At 44.9% G+C, this 19,507-nt stretch overlaps 1 protein-coding gene across 2 annotated transcripts in view; it reads right to left on the bottom strand.

Annotated features, from left to right (window-relative positions):
• SNW1 (SNW domain containing 1) overlaps positions 1-19,507 on the bottom strand; it is a 1,165,034-nt gene that overhangs the window by 164,032 nt on the left and 981,495 nt on the right. For both annotated transcript variants that reach the window (XM_044074050.1, XM_044074049.1), the window contains exon 12: positions 16,340-16,457. In XM_044074050.1, coding sequence (XP_043929985.1) covers positions 16,340-16,457 — 118 coding nt within the window. The remainder of the gene's footprint in view (positions 1-16,339; positions 16,458-19,507) is intronic.

The following is a 19,507-nucleotide window of genomic DNA, read 5'->3' as shown; positions in this document are numbered from 1 at the left end:
TTGACCCCAGGAATCCTCTGGTGCTGAAAGCCCAGAGATCAAGGCAGCTCTCAGTACCAGAGAAGAGGATGCTACTGGAACCAAGATAGTCGAAGCCGGGAGTGTTGGAACCGAGGGCTCCAATGACTCCACAGGAGTTGGATGGGGGAGAAACAGTGATGTCATAGGTAGGCTGGTTTTGACACCCGAGTGGCTTGGAACAGAGGGCAATCTCCTCACAGTCAGGAGCTGATCCACCAGTCTCATAATGTTGGCCTCCGAGAGACTCTTAGTGGATCGAATCAAGGCAGCTGAAGGAGACCTACGGGGTCTCACTTCAAGGAAAGGGCTTGGTGGTCTGAGCTTAAAGGGGTCAATAGTCAGTGAATATTGTTTCCTTAGGAGCAAAGGCAGCTTTGACTGTTCCAGCACCAAAATCGTTGTGGGTGCCGAGGATGTCACTGTCTGCTCCGATAATTTTATCGGTGCAGAGTCAGCTATACCTTTCGGTGCCAAAAAACTCTTTGGCACCGAAGGCCCTTTAGAAACCTTCTTGGATGGTTCCAAGTTTCTTAGAAGCGAAGAAGGTCTTTTTCCCACTAGTGGAAGTAGAGGATGATGATGAAGTGCTGGCTTCGGTTCTGGACCCAGAAATTGCCTCTTCGAAATCAAATTTTAAAAGTCCCCTGAGTAACGATTTGTTCTTTAGCTCAGTAAGTGTACGGGTAGAAAATCCGTGACAGACTGAATGACTTTCGTTTAAGTGGACTTTCCCCAAACAATGGACACAAAGGGTATGCCCATCAGAGTTGGACATTTTACCCTGACACTTCTGACACCTTTTAAATCCAGAGGTGCCTTTGGAGGATTCAGCTGGAGAAACTTGTTTTTCAGTCATAATCACACACAAAGTTTAGGAGAAAGGGATAGAAATAAAAATATTTTCTTTTTTTTGGAAGAGAATAAGAAAGAAAGGGGTAGGAAATAACAATGGTATTTAAGATATACCTCAAAAGGTAAGGGATGTACCAACAATGGTACCTGAGGAACTACCAACGGCAGTAAGAAAAACGAGAAAAATATACTTTCACGCTAATAAGAAGCTAAAATGAGAGGAGCGGGTAGACAGTAAGAAAACTATTATGAAGAAAAAATACTGAAAAAGAGATTTTAAATAGGCAAAAAACTTACTTAGAATAAAACAAGGCTCGAGAGAAAAGTTGAACGCGTCTGACACCCAAAGCTGCAAATGAGATCTGAGGTGATTTTTGAGAGGAGAATTATGGGTAGAGCCTGGCTAGAGAGTATGGAAGGCACGAGCTGAAGTAAACAGCCGAGTCAGTTCCAAGGTGCGGAACTGAGCCACCTTGGAACTGAGCCCCAACGTCAAGGACTGAGTGAAGATTGACAACTTCAGATCTAGAACTTTGTCCTTCTCTAGTAAAAGAAATTGATAAAAGTACTTTCTTCTTGTTCAGTATGCAATAGTACTAAACTGCATTTGCAAAAAGAACCACTTCAGCTATGTCAAGTTCCTGAACTACCTTGGTCAACAGTAGCCACTGATATATTTGAGTGCAACAATCAGCATTACTTAATGTTGGTAGACTCTTACTCAAACTGGTTTGAGATTAATCTGCTACCTAATCTAATGTCCACTACTGTTAACACCAATTTGAAACGTCATTTCTCACTCCATAGTAGTTCACACAAAGTTATTTCTGAGAATGGTGCCCTATTTACCAGTCAGTTGTTTCAGAAATTTGCAAAAGAATGGGACTTTGTACATGTCACTAGTAGTCCAGAATATCCACAGTCAAATGGACTAGCTGAACGTGCAGTACAGAGTGTAAAGAAATTACTTGAAAGGTCAAAGCATGACAATACCGATGTTTATTTGAATTTACTTAATCTCAGAAACATACCCTGTGATGATATACATGGCTTACATGGCTCACCTGCTCAGAGACTTCTATCTAGGTAAACCAGAACAACACTGCCTATTAGTTCCAGTTTGCTGAGGCCTAAAGCCAAGAACAACAGAACAATTAGAGTCCAATTATTGAGAAAGTGTTCTTTTCATAAGTCCAGCTATGACAAATAGAGCAGATTTCTTTGTCCATTGAAAGAAGGAGAGAGAGTGAGGATACAAACGGCGAAAGGTTTCGACTGGATTGGTCAAGTAACAAGTATATGTACTGAGCAGAGATCCTACTTCATAGAATCTGAGGTTGTGGGGTACAGAAGAAATCACAGACATCATCTTCCTGTACCAGAATCGATATCGCAGAATTGTTCCCATGATACAGACTCTAGATCTCAGAGCAATCCAGACAATGTTCCTGTTGCAGAACGTGTCTTAACTTCTACTTCCATTCCTGATAATGTTTCTGATGTCCCTAAAGTTGAACATTCAGCAGAGACAGTCCCAGTTGCTAGACCTAATTCTAATTTCTATGATACATGATTTGGTCATATTTCCAAACCTACTGTGAAATAGACAGCAACCTAGACATAACTATCTATATGCATTTAGTTCTGTATAATTGAACAAAGAATTATTTGTATTGATCGCATGTCAATTAATGCAATTATGTAGTCAATACTGCACGACTTATTTCTCAAAGAGGGAGGATGTAGAGTAGTGTGTGCATGTGTGTTGTACCTTTAAGAAGCATTTCAAGGTCAGTACACTCATGTAAATAGCAAGCATGTGCTAGGTTCAGTACCATTTTGAGAGTGCAGCCAGAGAGTGAGCATGTACGAGTAGAATAGCTAGTTTGTTTATAAGTATATCTAAGTTAAAGCTATCAAGCCTCAATCCTGATGTGTTTGTACATAATAAAGCTGCTCAAACAGAACCCACAATGACTGCTCTATTTTATCCTGACTGGAAGAGCGACAATGACTTCCTGGACTTTTGTATTCCACCATCTTTCCTTATGTATCTTATACCTATACTCTGCTTGGCCACATACCTGTTCTGTAGTCCTCACATATACTGTTTTGGGGTGCTGACATTTTTCTTCAACTCTACCTATTTTCTCCTCTTCTTGGGGTGCTAGTGCCCTGAGTAATCCCTCAAACTGTTGTAATTTCCCTCCAGTCAACTTCCAAGTCTTCAACCTGGTCTCTGTTGACCTTAGAGCCTTCTCTGACCATTGCTTACAGCTGATTGTGGAAACCAGTGGCTTATGCTGTGAGCTGAATGTTTCACTGGGGATGACTTTGCAATCACTGATTCTATCCCAGTGCCCTTTCATTAGGAAGTCTACCCGAGTTACATGTTGGCCACTCTTGTATGTGACCTTGTGATAGTCTCTATTTTTGAACCATGTGTTGGCTACTACCCAACCATTTGACATACAGAAGTCTAGAATGGCCTCTCCTTTATTCCTGCTGCCCTCCCCATGTGGTGCCAAGCAGTCCTCATATCCTGTTCTCTCTGCCCTGATATGTGTATTCAGGTCACCCATTATCAACACCAATTCATGTTGTCCCACTTTAACAGGTCCTACAAATGCTGTAAGAATGCACTCTTTTCCTCACTATCATAACCCACCATTAGCATGGGTCCTTAGTATAAGTTGGAGGAGACCAGGTCCTCAACCCACTTATCAATGGCAAATACCCATGCCCATTTGGTGACATTAGTCAACATGCCCAAATCACAGAGAGCCATATTTTACACCATCGAGTGGCTAGCCCTGCCACGGCACACAGTCTATGATCTGTGCTCTCCTATGCTGAGGATACTGTGCACTACAGCAGATGCCCAAAGTGGTTGGTCTACACAATTCTTCCTCCTGTAGGGCACCACGGTGAGTCTGTGCTACTGCCCACAGCTCCATTCATTGGTGAGTTTGAGATGAAAACACTCAGCATTGTTTTCAGAGGTGGGAGAAACCCCACAGAGTCACATGGAGAGCATGCAAACTCCAAAAAGGCATTAGCCGGAGATCAGGATCAAACCTTGTACCTTGTGTATGGGAGGGGAAGACCTTAAGAGTTATTCCAACTGATATCTACCAGTCCCCATCCAGGGACTGATATAGTATACGCAAAGTGAAAGGGATGTGGCTATCTCCAAGTGAAGGCCCTGCTTTAGTAGATTTTTAGTTGAATCTAGAACAGAAACTGTTGCTAAAATGGATAATTAGTAGAGCATTCAAAACATTGCATGCTAACTATATAAGATTCAATCAGAGAAGGCTAGACAATATTAGGAAGAGAGACTAGAAAAGCAATTTAGAAGGGAACAATGACAGGACATATGTATTGCTCACAAGTATGCAACAAAGTCTACAATGTTTAGGACTTTTGCTTGGTTTATTTGCATAGATATTTTTACTCCCTAAGCAGATTTCAAAGAATTTTTCCAAAGGAACATGGCAAATGTTGGATATGTGATAAGGAAAAAACAATAACTGGGAACATACGATGTGTGAACATGAGTTGGCAGATGTTAAAACTTGTTAAAAAAAGTTATGCATTCAAATATCAGCAAACATAAGAAATGTATAGCAGAAGCCTTTGTAAACTTCAGTACGTGTCTGTTTACCAACAGAAATGCACAACAGTTAGGAGTAAGGTTGGAAAGACAAAGTACAGTTGTGTACACTTACCATAAATGTAGATGTTCGAGTGTATTCACTGTTGCAATCATTACATTTGGGTTATCTGCTTGCAGGTAGCCCTCAGTCGACCTGATTATCAGTGTCTTGGGTCCTGCATCAGTTGTCTCATCTTCCATGACGTCAAGTAGTCAGGGGTATAAAGCATGCAGATGACGCCATTACATCAGGTTTTCCTTGCCCCAGATGTCAGGTGCCCCCCTAATGGGAGGCAATTATATACAAGGTTACACCTCCAACAAAAAGCAAATACACCAGAAAGCTTTAAGTATAGTAAGCAAAAAGAGAGGTATAGTCAACAGACGTCAGGGGGCTGGAGGGAGGGTAACCAGGACTGAAACAGTGAATACACTCGAACATCTACATTTATGGTAAGTGACAACAACTGTACTATGTTCTTCGTGTTTCACTGTTGCAGTCATTACATTTGGATAGATTCCCAAAGCTAAGGAAGGGAGGAGGCAATTAGATAGCATTAGGACCAGCTATTAGGCCCTGCAAGACTGCAGTGGCAAAACCAGCTCTGGATTTAGAAAAAATTGGCAAGAGGTAATGCTTGGTGAAGGTATGTACAGAACTCCAGGTAGCAGCTTCTAGGATGTCCCTGGTAGGAACACCTATGAGAAAGGCTGTAGAAGTAGATGCAGCCCTGGTGAAATGGGGTTTTATCCCCTTGTGGGGTAGGTTTTCCATGGTGCTTATAGCAGAAATTAATGCAATGGCCTATCCCCTTAGAAATGGTTTGCTTTGAAATGGCCTTCCCCTCTGCCCCTGCAAGAAATGCAACCAGCAGTTGTTCAGCTTTCTTGAGAGGCTTAGTCCTGTCCAAGTAAAATCTAAGTGGTCTGTGCATGTCCAAGGAGTACAGTATTCGTTCTCCTTTGTGCTGTGGATTAGAAAAGAAGGTTGGCAAATGGATGGACTGATTAAGGGCCATACTGGATACCACCTTGGACATAAAGGAAGGACTGGTCCTGAGGGACACCTTTCCGCATGAAAGATGATGAAAGGCTCCACTGCCATGAGGGCCTGTAGTTCAGACACCCTTCTTGCTGAAGTGATGGCTAGAAGGAAGGCTGTTTCCAAGAAAAGAAGTTTAACTCTGCAGTTGCAGCTGGCTCAAAGGGAGGTAGAGTGAGCTTTTCCAATACAAAGTTAAGGTTCCAGGCTGGAGTAGGGGCTCCCCTGGGTGGTCTTAAATTCTTGGCCCCTCTGAGGAATTGCATCAGCAGTGGAGGAGAGAAGAGGGGTGGCTCCGTATTATAATGTGCTGAAATGGCCGAGGCATGAATTTTAATGGAAGAGAAGGAAAGGCCCTTGTGAAGAATCTCAGTTAAGTATTGAAGAATATGCGGTAAATTAGGCACCATTGTGCCCATCCCCTGAGTTTGGCTCCAGGGAAAGAATCTCTTCCACTTTTCAGCATAGGATTTTCTAGTACTAGGCCTCCTTGCCTCCAGAATGACATCCATCACTTGCTTACTGAAGGATGGTAATGGAGAGCTAAGGTAATTAGCCAGACTGCAAGGTTCAGGGTTTGATGCTGGGGGTGCAGAATCTGGCCCTACTGCTGGGACAGCAGGGAAGGGATCTGAGGCAGGTGCCATGGTTCCAGCAGTGACACACTGCACAAGAAGGGGTACCAGTCTTGGCGTGGCCAGTCTGATGCAATGAGTATTGTCCTTGGTTTGTCCTGTTTGATCTTTAGTAGAATTTTGGAGCGGCAGAGGGGGAAAAGCATAAACTGATAGGTTTTTCCAGGTGAAGGACAGGGCATCCACTTTCCAAGCATGTCTGTGGGGAGTCCTTGTGCAGAATTTGTCCAATTGGTAATTCTGAGGGGAGGCAAACAGGTCTATCTCTGCACTCCCCCATTTGTTTATCAAAATGCTGAATATCTTTGGTTCCTGTTTCCACTCGTGTGGGTCCATGAGATTTCTGCTTAGATCGTCTGCCAGTGTATTTAGCCTGCCTGGCAGGAATTGAACTTGTAGGTGCACTTGGTAGCTCAAGGCTGTGTTCCACAGAGCCATGGCTAGTCTGTAGAGAGGGTATGAGTGGGATCCCCCACTGCTTATGTACCACAAAACAGTGGTGTTGTCCGTCTTTACCAATAATTGTCCTGGAAGAATGTGGTCATTGAAGGCTGTCGGAGAATTCTGCACAGCTAACATTTCATGTTAAGTTGTCAATCTCGCCTTCATTCTTGCTGGATGGGTTCGGAGCCGATCCTCGGCTCCGACTCGGCACTTGCTTTAGCTTGAGAACTCCTTTTACCAGCTCAAGGCAACCCTATATCCCATGAACTACCTCAGATCTCATTTGCCGCTTAGCGAAAGAGGTCTCCTTTGCCAGCTGAGGTAAGTGATTTTCTTGGTAAAATCAGAAAAGCTTAGTTAGGGTTTTATTTTCCCCTTTTATTCATAGAATAGTCTGTAGTGAATTACAGCCCACCCTATTCCCTTGTTTTCAAACTTTTATAACCCTTTTTATAACCCTTAGTATAAAGTTTTAGTTAGGCCTAAAACCCCATTGGTTAATCCCTTCCTGTGTGTTGTGTGTAGGGGATTAATTTTGTGTGTTTGTTGGGGTTTGTGTGTGTTACTTCCTCCTAGGATATGTCTAGGGAAGGCAAGGTCTCAGGCTTCAAGAAGTGTGACTCATGCTGTCAGAAAATGTCTCTGACAGACGGTCACACTTCTTGTGTTTATTGCCTGGGGCCTTTGCACCTGCAGGACTCCTGTGCTTTGTGTCACTCTTTTAGCCAGAGAGTCCTGCAGGAAAGGAGGAATAAGCTTATCCTCCGTGGCTTACTTAAGCCAGAAGGTTCTCCCTCTAAAGCAGGGTCTGGGAAACCTTCTAAGCCACCGAGCTCAGGCTTCAGTATCCAAGCCTCCTCCGGTGGCTCCGCTCCGTCGGGCGAGATCGGCCCGCTGGAACCGATGCATCTACCATTAAAGTAGTAGGTTCGCCGGCTGGCTCCGATACCTGGTTTTCTGTGGCCTTGTGGGCGCCGGCTGGAGCCAACACCTTATCCAGCATCGGAGCCGAGAAACCTTGGCTCCATCTGGAGTTCAGGGACTTCGGCTCCGATGGCTTCGTCGAAGAGATCTCGGTCCCCGCCGTTACTGAGTATCCACTTGGCTCGGGGTCTCCTCTTTTGTCGGAGCGGAGCCATCGGAGCCGATCTTCGAGATCTTCCAGGCTGTCTGACCACGACTTAGAGAGGGTGGTAAGCAGGCTGTTGAAGTCTCAGGCACTGGCCCAAATGCTCCATAGCCCGTCTCAACAGACTTGCTATAGCCTCACCCTTGAACTTCCTCCTCCAACTCCACACCAGAGTTCGGGCGGAGCTTCGGGACAGCGACTGTTTCGATGCCGGAGCCGATACATCCTTCGGCTCCGTCGTCCTCGGATCCGATCTCCTCCTTGAGGCCTTCCTTGGAGGGATCCGGTCGTCGGGTTTCCACTGTTGGCTCCGAGGGGGCTAGTGGCATCGGACCCTTGTCCGACCCCGCTCTCCCTCTCGGGCTTCGGCTTTGCTAAGCTCGGCGCTGACATCGGCCTCGGAGCCTTCCCTCTCATTGGAGCCGGGAATTCCTGTTTCTTCGAGCGGGATATTCCGGCCTCCCGGGGAGGGGAGCCTTTGAGGTGATGAGGAGTGTCCTGGCCTCTGAGCCTGGTCAACGGTCCATCCCTCTAGCTCCTCCCTCATCAGTGCCTGCAGCCGCCTCTTGCCAGCCTCTTGCTCTCAGGCCCAGGGATCCATCGCCCCAGGTTTCCCCACTGGGAATTTCCTCCTCTTCCGAGGTTTCTCCTGATCCTGCAGGGGAACCCCCTCGGAAGAGGACGTGTAAGAGGAAACACACAGACTCCCCTGAGTCTGCTACATCTGATACAGACTTAGATGAGTCGGAGGGTTCCCCACGGTCCCCCTCTGAGGATGTCTCCTTTTCAGACATCCTTGAGCTCCTCAAACAGAGGGGAATTGGCCCTCCATTGACCCCTCCGAGGATGAGTCGGTATACCTGGAGGCTTTTGGATCCCGACCCTCCACCTCCTGGGTGTCTCCGCCTTTCGGCCCACTTATGCAGGTAGTGGCTCGGAAGGCGTGGGCGGCTCCAGATTCTGTGGAACCTGTCCCCAGGAGACCATCCAAATTCATCACGGCCCCTTCGGACAAACAGTTCCTTTCCAAGGGTGTCTCTGTGGATGCTATGGTGGTGGCGGCAGCCACTAAGAAGGAACTGGCGGATCCTTCAGTACCTGTCCATCCTCCTAACAAGGATTCTAGGACCATGGACAGGTATGGAAAGCGGATGTTTTCTTCAGCGACCTTTGCTATGCGTTCGCTGAATTATCTTTGTCACTTCACCAGGCTTCAACGAGATATTCTCAAGGAACTGGGTGAAGTAGTCCAGGATCCTTCTGCTGCTGGGGCTCAAGAAAAGATTGCCTCGCAGCTTGCAATCCTGAATTCCATATCTAACTCCTCCATGCGGCTCATATCCTATGCGGCCGATGGAGCGAGCAGGGCCGCAGGCACAGGAGTTGCTCTTAGACGCCAGGCCTGGATGCGGCTTTGTAATTTTGCGGACCTCTTTAAGGCGTCCTTCACTAATACCCCCTTTGATGGTTCGGCTTTGTTCGGACCTCAGGTGAAGGATACCTTGACCAGGTGTGAGCAGGACGGTAAAACTCTTTCTGCCGTTGGAGTCCAATTTTCCACTCCTTCTAGACCATATCCCAAGGGTCAGAAGGGGGGGAAGATGTGGTTCCGTAAAGCCCAAGGAGCTACACCAGACGCACGTGGTCAGTTTACCCCCAGAGGCAGAGGGGTAACAATAATACGCTGCCCTAGAGGCAGGGGGACCTCAGAACCAGGGCAACAGGGAGTCTCTTCCTGAGAAGCCCTTTCAGCATCCCTGAGGTGTTGCCCGACTGTCCACCCTTGGAGGCAGTCGGGTAAAGGATTTCACTGTACCCAGTAGCCTGGCAATCCCTATCACAAGAGATGTGGGTACAGTCGATCATATCCGAGGGTTACAAAATCCCCTTCGAAAGGTTTCCCGTACCTCAACAATCCCTTCCAGACATCTCACCCGGTCAAAGGGATTTGGCAGAACAGGAGGTTTCAAAGCTCCTAGAAAAAAGAGCCGTCCAGACTGTGCCGGGAGTCCAGGTAGGATCCGGCGTCTACTGAGATTCTTTTGGTCCCCAAAAGGACGGGAGATTGGAGACCAATATTAGACCTGAGCAGTCTAAACAGATTTGTCAAGAAGGCAAGATTCCGGATGGTCACGCTTCAGTCCATTCTGCCCTTTCTGGGCAAGGACAACTGGATGTGCTCTATACCTTCAGGATGCGTACTATCACATAAAGATTCACAGACGCTCCAGAAGGTTTCTCCGCTTTCGGCTAGGGACCAGTCATTACCAATTCAGAGCCCTGCCCTTTGGCCTCACTTCAGCCCCCAGAGTGTTTACCAAATGCATGGCAGTGGTCACAGCTCATCTGAGACGTCAAGGATTCCAGGTGTTTCCTTATTTGGACGACTGGCTCCTCTCCGCCACCACCAAGTGTCAGCTTCTTCAGTCCAGAGACTACACTCTTCAGCTTTGCAGGAGTTTGGGAATTTCAGTAAATTTCGAAAAATCTTCTCTGCTGCCTTGCCAATCTATCACCTTTATAGGTGCAGAATTAAACACCGTCAAAATGTTAGCCAGACTAACAGATCAAAGAATTCTGGACATCCAAAAATTCGTTCGGATTCTTTTGCAAAGCAACAAGATCAAAGCCAGATTTATACTCAAGGTTCTAGGTCTTATGGCTGCGGCCATTGTTCTTCTATCACTGGCTCGCTTCCACATGCGTCTTCTGCAGTGGATGCTATTCACGCAGTGGTCGTACCACAGTCTTCCGATGAGGCACGAAATCTTAGTCACACAGTCATGCAGAGCTCATCTGAACTGGTGGATGTCTTCCCCTCTTCTTCATCAGGGCCGACCCTTTATTCCCCCTCCTCCAGTTGCCACAGTCACTACGGATGCCTCTCTGATCGGGTGGGGGCATTATCAGGGCAGGATGGTCCACGGACGTGGCAACCCATAGAATACCATCTGCACATAAATGTCCTGGAGATGAGAGCAGTGCTTTTAACGTTGCAAGCCCTCAACGACTTTCTTCCCACGGGACTATTGCAGTACAAACGGACAACATGTCCGTGGTCTGGTACATCAACAAACAGGGCGGGACCAGGTCCTATCCGTTATGTCGAGAAGCTCTCAGACTTTGGCAATGGGCGATCTCTTCTCAGCGGTTTCTGATAGCAACGCACATCCACGGCAGGTCCAACCTATTGGCGGACAGGCTGAGCAGATCCATTCTGATGCCTCACGAGTGGTCTCTCAATCAATCTGTAGTGGATCAGATATTTCTGAAGTGGGGCACTCCTTGTTGCGATCTTTTGCTACTCCTCAAAACAACAAGTGCCCGATTTTTCACTCTCTTTCCCCTTCCAGGCCAACCCCTGAGAGACTCTCTAACCCAGGATTGGCCCCGGGACTTCTGAACGCTTTTCCCCTTTCCCTTGATTCCACAAGTCATTCAGAAAGCCACCGCTTTGAGAGCCAAGTTGATCCTCATTGCCCCATATTGGCCTCGACAAATTTGGTTTCCGTCTCTGCATCGTCACCTTCTGGTGCAGCCCTGGCATCTGGACCCAGTTCCGGATCTCTTGATCCACCAGTCGGGTCAGCAGCACCGGGCCATTCATTCTCTCAACCTCACTGCTTGGTTGCTCCACTTCCTTCCTTAGCCAGGCTACCGATGATTTCTGACTCAGTCAGAGACATTTTAGTGTCTTCTTTGAAGTCGTCCACTAGGACTGTTTATGCTAGCAAGTGGCGACATTTTTCTATTTGGGCAAATTCCAGAAATATTGATCCCTTTACTGCTCCTGTACATTCTGTTTTAGATTTCCTGGCGGAGGTTTTTCATTCAGGATCCTCGTCATCTACAGTCAAAGTACAACTGGCTGCTATTTCCAAGTATCATGTTGGCTTGCATGACAATAACATTATGTCTCATAGTTTATGCAAGGCCTTTCTGAGAGGAGTTTTTCTCCTAAAACCACCTATAAAGCATCCTCCTCCGCAATGGGATCTAAACTTAATGTTGGCATCCTTGATACTACCTCCCTTCGAACAGTCTGCTTCATGTTCTTTGAAGTTATTGACCTGGAAAACTATATTTTTACTGGCTGTCACTTCTGCAAGAAGGGTTTCCGAGATTCAAGCTCTCTGCATTCGTTCCCCTTATTTGGTTTTTCATAAGGACAGGGTATCATTAAGAACTAACCCTTCCTTTCTCCCCAAAGTTGTGTCTCAAACCAATATTAACCAATCTATAGATCTACCAGTCTTTTTCCCAAACTATTCCGACAGAGCTGAACAGAAACTGCATTTTATGGATGTCCATCGTCAGCTCAGGTACTATTTGCATAGAACTAAACAATTCAGAAAATCGGACCAATTATTTGTCTCCTATGCAGAAAACAGGATAGGTCTTCCAGTTTCTAAAGTGACCTTATCCAGATGGTTGACTTCCACCATTTCCTATGTGTACTCTCTCAGAGGCAAACAGCTATCTTCTAAACCAAAAGCACACTCAACCAGGAGTCTATCCACTTCTGCAGCTTTTCAGGATAGACTACCCATTGATACCATTTGTGCAGCAGCTACTTGGGCACGCCTCATACCTTTGTCTCTCATTACAAGTTGGACTTGGCCTCCAGAGATAGGGCCAGTTTTGGTTCCACAGTTCTCAAGAGTCTGTTCCATTGAGCCACCCGGGATACAGGTGCTAGGGACGCGGTCCCATCCAGCAAGAATGAAGGTGAGATTGACAACTTAACATTTAGAAGTTATGTACCTACCATAACGTTCCATGTTAGTTGTCTTCTCGCTTCTTTCTTGCCCCTCCCTCCTTCCCCCTGGCCTGGACAGATCTTGAAGAGTTCCTATTAGGTTGTTTTCCTCCTGAGCCTTCATATGAGGACTTCTATTAGGAACTTGTTTTCCTAATTGTTAGGATAGTCTTTAGCAGGGTAGGTTAGCTACCAAACGAGATCTGAGGTAGTTCCGCCTTGCATCATGGGATATAGGGTTGCCTCGAGCTGGTAAAAGGAGTTCTCAAGCTAAAGCAAGCGCCGAGTCGGAGCCGAGGATCGGCTCCGAACCCATCCAGCAAGAAAGAAGGCGAGAGAAGACAACTAACATGGAACGTTATGGTAGGTACATAACTTCTAATTTTTGACTGATATGCAAGTGCATTTGACTCTGGTTCCATTTGCCCTGAATGCACTGCCCTGCCAAGTGAGCCCCCCCCACCCCCTGTGCATAGTCTGCTGCGTCTGTTGTTAGGGTTTGGGTGGCAGGGGGTAGAGTAAATGGCAGTACCTTGTTGTGGTGGCAGGCCTCTGCCCACCAAAGTAACTCTGTCTTTATACAAGGAATGATAGGAATCACTGATTCTAGGTCCTGAGAATGTTGACACCATAGGCTTTTTAGATACCATTGTAGTTTCCTCATATGCAGTCTTGCATATGGAATTAGTAGAATGCAAGAGGCCATGAACCCCAGGGCTTGCAGTATTTTCCTTGCAGATAGCTGGGTCTTTGTGGCCAGTTGTTTGAAGTAGACTGTCAAATAAACTTGTTTCTCTGGCGTGAGGTAGGCCATCTGTAAAGTTGTATTCAAGCTTGCTCCCAGGAATACAATTTTTTGGCAGAGTACTAGGTGTGATTTCTTTTTGTTTCGGTTGTACCCCAGTGAAGTTAGCAGTTTCTTTACAAATGCCAGATGATTTAATAGTATGTCCTGGCTTTCTGCCTGAATTAGACAATCGTCCAGGTATGGGTATATTTGAATATTTCTTTGCCTGTAGAATGCAATGACTGAAGCTAGGCACTTCGTGAATACCATGGGCGCAGTAGATAAGCCAAAGAGCAGTGCAGAGAACTGATAATGCAAGTAGCCTGCTTTGAAGCGTAGGTATCTTCTGCAAGATTCCCTGACTGGGATATGCAGGTAAGCTTCCTTTAAATCCAATGTTGCCAACCAGGCATTTTGGCCTAGCATGGGAAGCAGCTGATGAAGAGTTAGCATTTTGAATTTTGGGATTATCAAAAAGGTGTTTAGGATAGACAGGTCCAGGATAGGACACCAGGAATTGTCTTTTCTGGGAACCAGGAAAAGTCTTAAGTAAAAACCTTGCCCCCATTCCTCTTCTGGTTGAATAGCCCTGATACTTAGAAGAGAGAGAACCTGCTTTTGAGCCTCTGCCCACTGATTTGGGGGTAGGTCTGGCTAACCGTTTGGTAAGGAGTGGAAGTGGAATCTGTATCTTTGGGAAACTATAATTAAAATCCATTTGTCTTGGGTAATGAGTTCCCAGTTTTTTGCATGCAGGGCGATCTTTCCCCCTAAAGGAACAGTCAGTTGAGCAGGGCTTGGAAGGATTAAGGTTAAGTCACTGTGACAGTTTACCATAGGGGGGTGTCTTACTACTTCCAGCTTTGGAAGTGGGAGCCCCCCACTGCTTAGGCCTGTGAGTACCTCGAGACTGAAGCCTGGGTGGTCTGCTGGTCCTGGGTTTGGACTGAGAAGGCCTGGAAGAGACAGGAAAGGACCAATTCTTAGAAGGCCAGAGCCTACTAAATCTGGGAGGCTGTACTTGCAGGAAATCTTTAACAGTTTGCATAGATTTAGCTTTTTCCTCCATCTTTTTAAGTACTACTTCTACTCTGTTGCCAAACAGGCGGTCTTGGTTTAAGGGAGCATCCAGTTTGCTCTTTAAGCCAAGCATGCCTTCTAAGTACAGACCCAGTGACAGCAGCCCTGCAAGATGCCTTTAATGAATCAAAACCACATTGCAAAGTATGTTTACCAACTTGTTCAGCAGAATGCATTAAATCCTGTAATTCTTTATTTTCAGCACAGTCAGGAATCAACATCATTTTCTGTTTAAGTAATCCAGTAATATGCTACTGATACTTTAACACATGAAACTGGCAGTTTAAGGCCCTAATGGCCAAAGTAACAGAAGTGTACACCTTCTTACCCCATCTGTCAAGGGCCCTGGAATTTCTATCAGAGGGAGTAGGGTTTTTGGCAGTAGTGGCCTTAATGCCTCTGGGTCCCTATAAAATGGTCTCTGGATCCGCTTTAGTATTCTTAAAGTGGAACTTGTGAGAGACAGGTACTCTGTAATACCTGTCTGGTTTCCTGGGAGCCAGAGGTAAAGTGTCTGGGGCCAGGCTAGATTCCAAGAAGGCATCATCTACAATGTCCAGTACAGGAGGGATAGCTAAAGGCCTGTGTTGAGGTAGGAGTAAAAATTCCCTAAGCCTCTTTTTGGAGTCAGAGTAATCCTGGCTTTCCCAGAGGAAATGCTCCCTAAGAGTATGCAAAGTTCACCAAAAGAGAAATCCTCTGGGAGGGAAGCAGAGAGAATAGAGTCCTCTGCATCAGAATCCTCACAGGTAGATAAGGGTAAATCCTGGTCATCAGAGGAAACAGAAATTTCAGAATCCTGATTAGAAGAATCATAAGCAAATTCAGTCCTCGGTCTCTCAGAGGGGGAAGGGTGGCTTCCCCTGATTAGAGTAATAAGGTCTTCAGCCATTCTTGTCATTTGTTTTTTAGGCATAGGGCCCTGACCATGCGGTCTGGGCATCGGTTTTCTAGGCGTGGATCGAGTTTTAGGCCTTGAAGAAGAAGATGGCGTCGGTCTAATATGCAAGTCAGAAGGCCTGAATACACCCTCAGAAGCCGGTGCCTGCACAGCGGCTCCGGACCCATCCAAAGTAGAGACAGCTGCAGGTTCCATAGTCGAAGAATCATCTTGCGGCATACCGGACTCTGAATGAGTCTCAGTAGAGGCCTGCGAATCTGAAGTTGCGGGTATCAGGGGCTGTGAAAGAGCCTCACTGAGTACCAGCGAACTGGCGACTAGCTTAACGGAAGTGTCGTCCGCAGCTTTGGACCTATGTGGTCTGTCTCTGTCTTTATCTTTGCGTTTTTTTCAGAATGTCGGTAGTCAGGTGGCTTACCGAAGCCATTTCTGGATAATTGAACCGAGTACCAAAATAGTTAGATGTGAAAATGAACCGACGAATAGTTCGAGGATTGAATAAGGCACAAAACTGACAGTGAGAGACGTCGTGGTCTCTGCCTAAGCAAGGAATGCAGTACGAATGAAAATCTTTATGAGGTATTTGCTTTCCACAAGTAATACAATTGTTAACTTTACTGACATCTGTTTAGAGCAAGAAAAAGGAGCCCCAACGGGGTACTTAGCTTTGTTGAAGACTTCAGATCTGAAACTCGAAAACGAAAATTTCAGGAGTTGGCCGACCGGCACTTGCGAACTGCTTCTGCTTCGGGCACCGCACGGCAAGAAAGACTGATGTAATGGCATCGGCTGCATGCTTTATACCCCTGACTACCTGATGTCGTGGAAGATGAGACAGCAACTGACGCAGGACCCAAGACTTTGATAATCAGGCCGACTGAGGGCTACCTGCAAGCAGATAACCCAAATGTAATGACTACAACAGTGAAAACACAAAAAACATCTGCACCAATCTCAATCTGAATTACATAAATACAATTGTGTTAAAGTACCCTTCTGCATGTCTTGAGAAAAATGCATAAAGAAATTACCTGAGATTGGTTAAACAGTCTTTGGTCATACTGGACTTCATTTGAAGTTCGAGGATTGGGCTGTCCCAGAGCAATGAGCTCACTAACATCCCTTTCTTGATCCCGCTGCAGTTTTGACCTAAAGGCAACAAAGAAATCAATGTATAGCTTCCAAGAACTCTAAATGGGACACATTTTTATCTTTTTAACACATTTCTATTAACATCTTTATTAAATCACAAATAAAACCGTGATACCGGTTCACATGCATTAATATAAAACAAACCATAGTAACATTTTTTTTAATGCACACACTTTTTAACATTCATTCAATCTGAAGTTACACAAGTTGTTCAACTCCTTCCTTTCCTACCTTAAACATCATTTCTCCTAGTGGACATTATTCTGCATTTACTTTTCCCACAGATTCCATTTACTTCTAAGTTATTTGCTCTTTCCTAGTCCTAAGGTTCCCACCATTAGTTCTTATACCTTCTTTAAAATACTCAGCATTTCAATTACTGTTGGTTTAGACTTTGTTTTCTAATAACTGCTACTTTGGCAGCCAGCAGCATTGAACTTAGTAATGCCTTACTATGTCTTGGTAATTCAAAACCTATGTCCCAGTTCAAAAGAATAATTTCCTTACAACAATCTAAGGAATTAAAAAAAAAAAGCCAACGTGTTACTTTACCAGAAACATGCTCACAACTACCTCTCTCTTTCCCATCACATCTCCCAGCATTTGCTACCTGCCAGAAGAAAAATTCTCTGAAGTGTTCTTGGGGTAGATAGTGATACAACTTTCAACCAACATCTGTCCACTGCTGTATGACAGTCCTTTTATATTGCACAGCTTATAAACAAAGGGATTGTGTTTAAATCTAGGGATGTTACTGTCCACTTTTACTCAGCCTTTATTGCACCAGTCACAGAGTACAATGCCCCCGTTGGCATGTCACTCTCCAGACACATGTAACATCTGGAATGCCCAAAGAGATCATAGGCGGCCTTAGGCATAGGCCAACTAGGCGGCCACCTAGGGTGCCGCTCTAGCAGGGGCACTTTTCTAGTAATCTGGATGGTATACGTAGACCAGGATGGAGGCACTGGTTGGTGCTGGAGGGGGCGCTGTGTAGACTTTTTGCCAAGGGCACCAGTCGACCAAAGGCCAGCCCTGAAAAAGATACCTTATTCAAAGGATACAAGGCCTACACAATATGTCCTTTAAGCCCTGTCACAATACTCTGTAACCCACAGACTGCTATAAAAGGTGGTCTGTGTCTGGCACGCAAGGCATCCTCAGATCCAGTATTGATGGACTTTACTGCACATCAGCATGGGCAATAGAAATACTCAGTCTGGGGATGTAAAACTCTTCTGTAACATCAACAGAAAGGTTTGGTGGGACACGTGCATCTTTCAGAGGATACTGATGTTCTGGAACAAACTCTTCCAGCCATGTAAAACATAGATTATCCTTGTTCATATTCAAGTGCAGCTTGGATCTATGGATGGAAAACAGAAAATTTAACCCAGAACTCCCACTATCCTACTAATGGACAGACGCAGGAGCTCCTACGTGCTTTATCTCATGCATGGCTCCCCTAAAATGATCATTGGTGTGATCTCAGTTTTTCTCTCTAGTGGTAGTACACAATTATTAACCACTGGATGGGTAAGGCCAATCTAATGGGACAGGTTAATTTAAGTGAAGAAAGGGAAACTGGTTAGGCTTAAACTTGCCCATATGAGCAACTAGCTTAGTAATTACCTATGAACCTAAAATAATACCCAAACAATTCCATAAAAAATCTTAAACCTTCCAGACTTTACTGCATACTTGGGAGCTATACAGATGTCTTCCCATTGTACCACGGTAAAGTGCCTTTCCAGTAACTCCTCCCAATCCTTCTTAACTTCCTCTGACTGATTCTTACAGTTATCCTGTAATATTTTACGTCCTGCCAATTATCTTTTTTTTTAAACAGCTCTTCTGTTCTAGACTTGATTCAAAACTCTACCATAGCTAGTCTTTCACTTAGCACTGCCATCTCCCATAATATTCAAGTCCCTGGTATGGAAGACATTCTCTAGCCTGCAGTCCAAACTTCAGCTTGACCATATCCCACCCAGTAACTTTTACCTCCCTTGTTACTTGCTCCCAAAACCTTGGTTACTTTAAGTTTCTCCAGTAAATTCCAGCTCCTTCTTGCTATTTCTGTACCCATATCTGCAACCATCCCTACTGATAAAAACTCCTTTCACCATTCCCAGATTGACTTAGCTCTTAGAATACCTTTTGCTATTTTATGAATATAATATTATGTACAATTATTATTCTATTTACAAGATGTGAATTCAAGATACTACTCTCTCTTTATTCTCAACTTCCCTTCCACTATGATTTATAACCTTCTGCTTGTGTTACGTATGTGAGCCTTAGTTGTGTGGTTCTAAAGTAACTCTTCAAATCAGGTAACCCTAAACCACCTTGTTCTATGAGGAGAATCAACTTATCCCACCTAATTCCTGCCCACTTCCCCTCCCAAATACATTTCTTCAAGTTTATTAACTGCTATCCACAACATCACCCCTGGTTGATAAAAAAAAAAATGATGACTGACAGCTACATAAAAGTAAACAGATTAAAAACATTTTCATGGCTTGCATCTTACTATCCATAAATCAAAAACTTCCTAATTCTCAGTTTTGTATTATATATTGTCTAGTCTCTTCCTATGTATCATTAGCTACCATAACAGAATCCCCTTTCAACCCTAAATGTTAATACTTCATTTTATCATATCCTCATAAGTATGGATATTGTTGAACAAATTCTTTGGTGAGCATGTACTTTCCAGCTATAACCTTTACCTGTACTCATTTTAGATCCCGAAAGACCTGAAACTGTTTCAAAATCTCACACAACAAAGAAATGCCCCTTTCTGGATTTATCAGATATAAAATATCATCATCTGCAAATAAGGCTATATTTTTGCTTCAGAACCAAACCAGTTCTATACCTGAATTATTCAGTCCGTTATTTGTTTGCCAGTGACTCTAGATATAAAGCAAACAAAAGGGAAGAAGACACCATTGCTTGGTTTCCTATGTTCAGTTTGTCAGACAAAACCACCTACCTACCTTAATGTCTCTGGCGCTTCATATATTCTCCTAATTAACCCT

The sequence above is a fragment of the Protopterus annectens genome, chromosome 6.part0, assembly GCF_019279795.1.
Source record: "Protopterus annectens isolate FY-2018-M chromosome 6.part0, PAN1.0, whole genome shotgun sequence".
NCBI lineage: Eukaryota > Metazoa > Chordata > Ceratodontiformes > Protopteridae > Protopterus > Protopterus annectens.
This window is presented reverse-complemented; position numbering and strand designations above follow the sequence as displayed.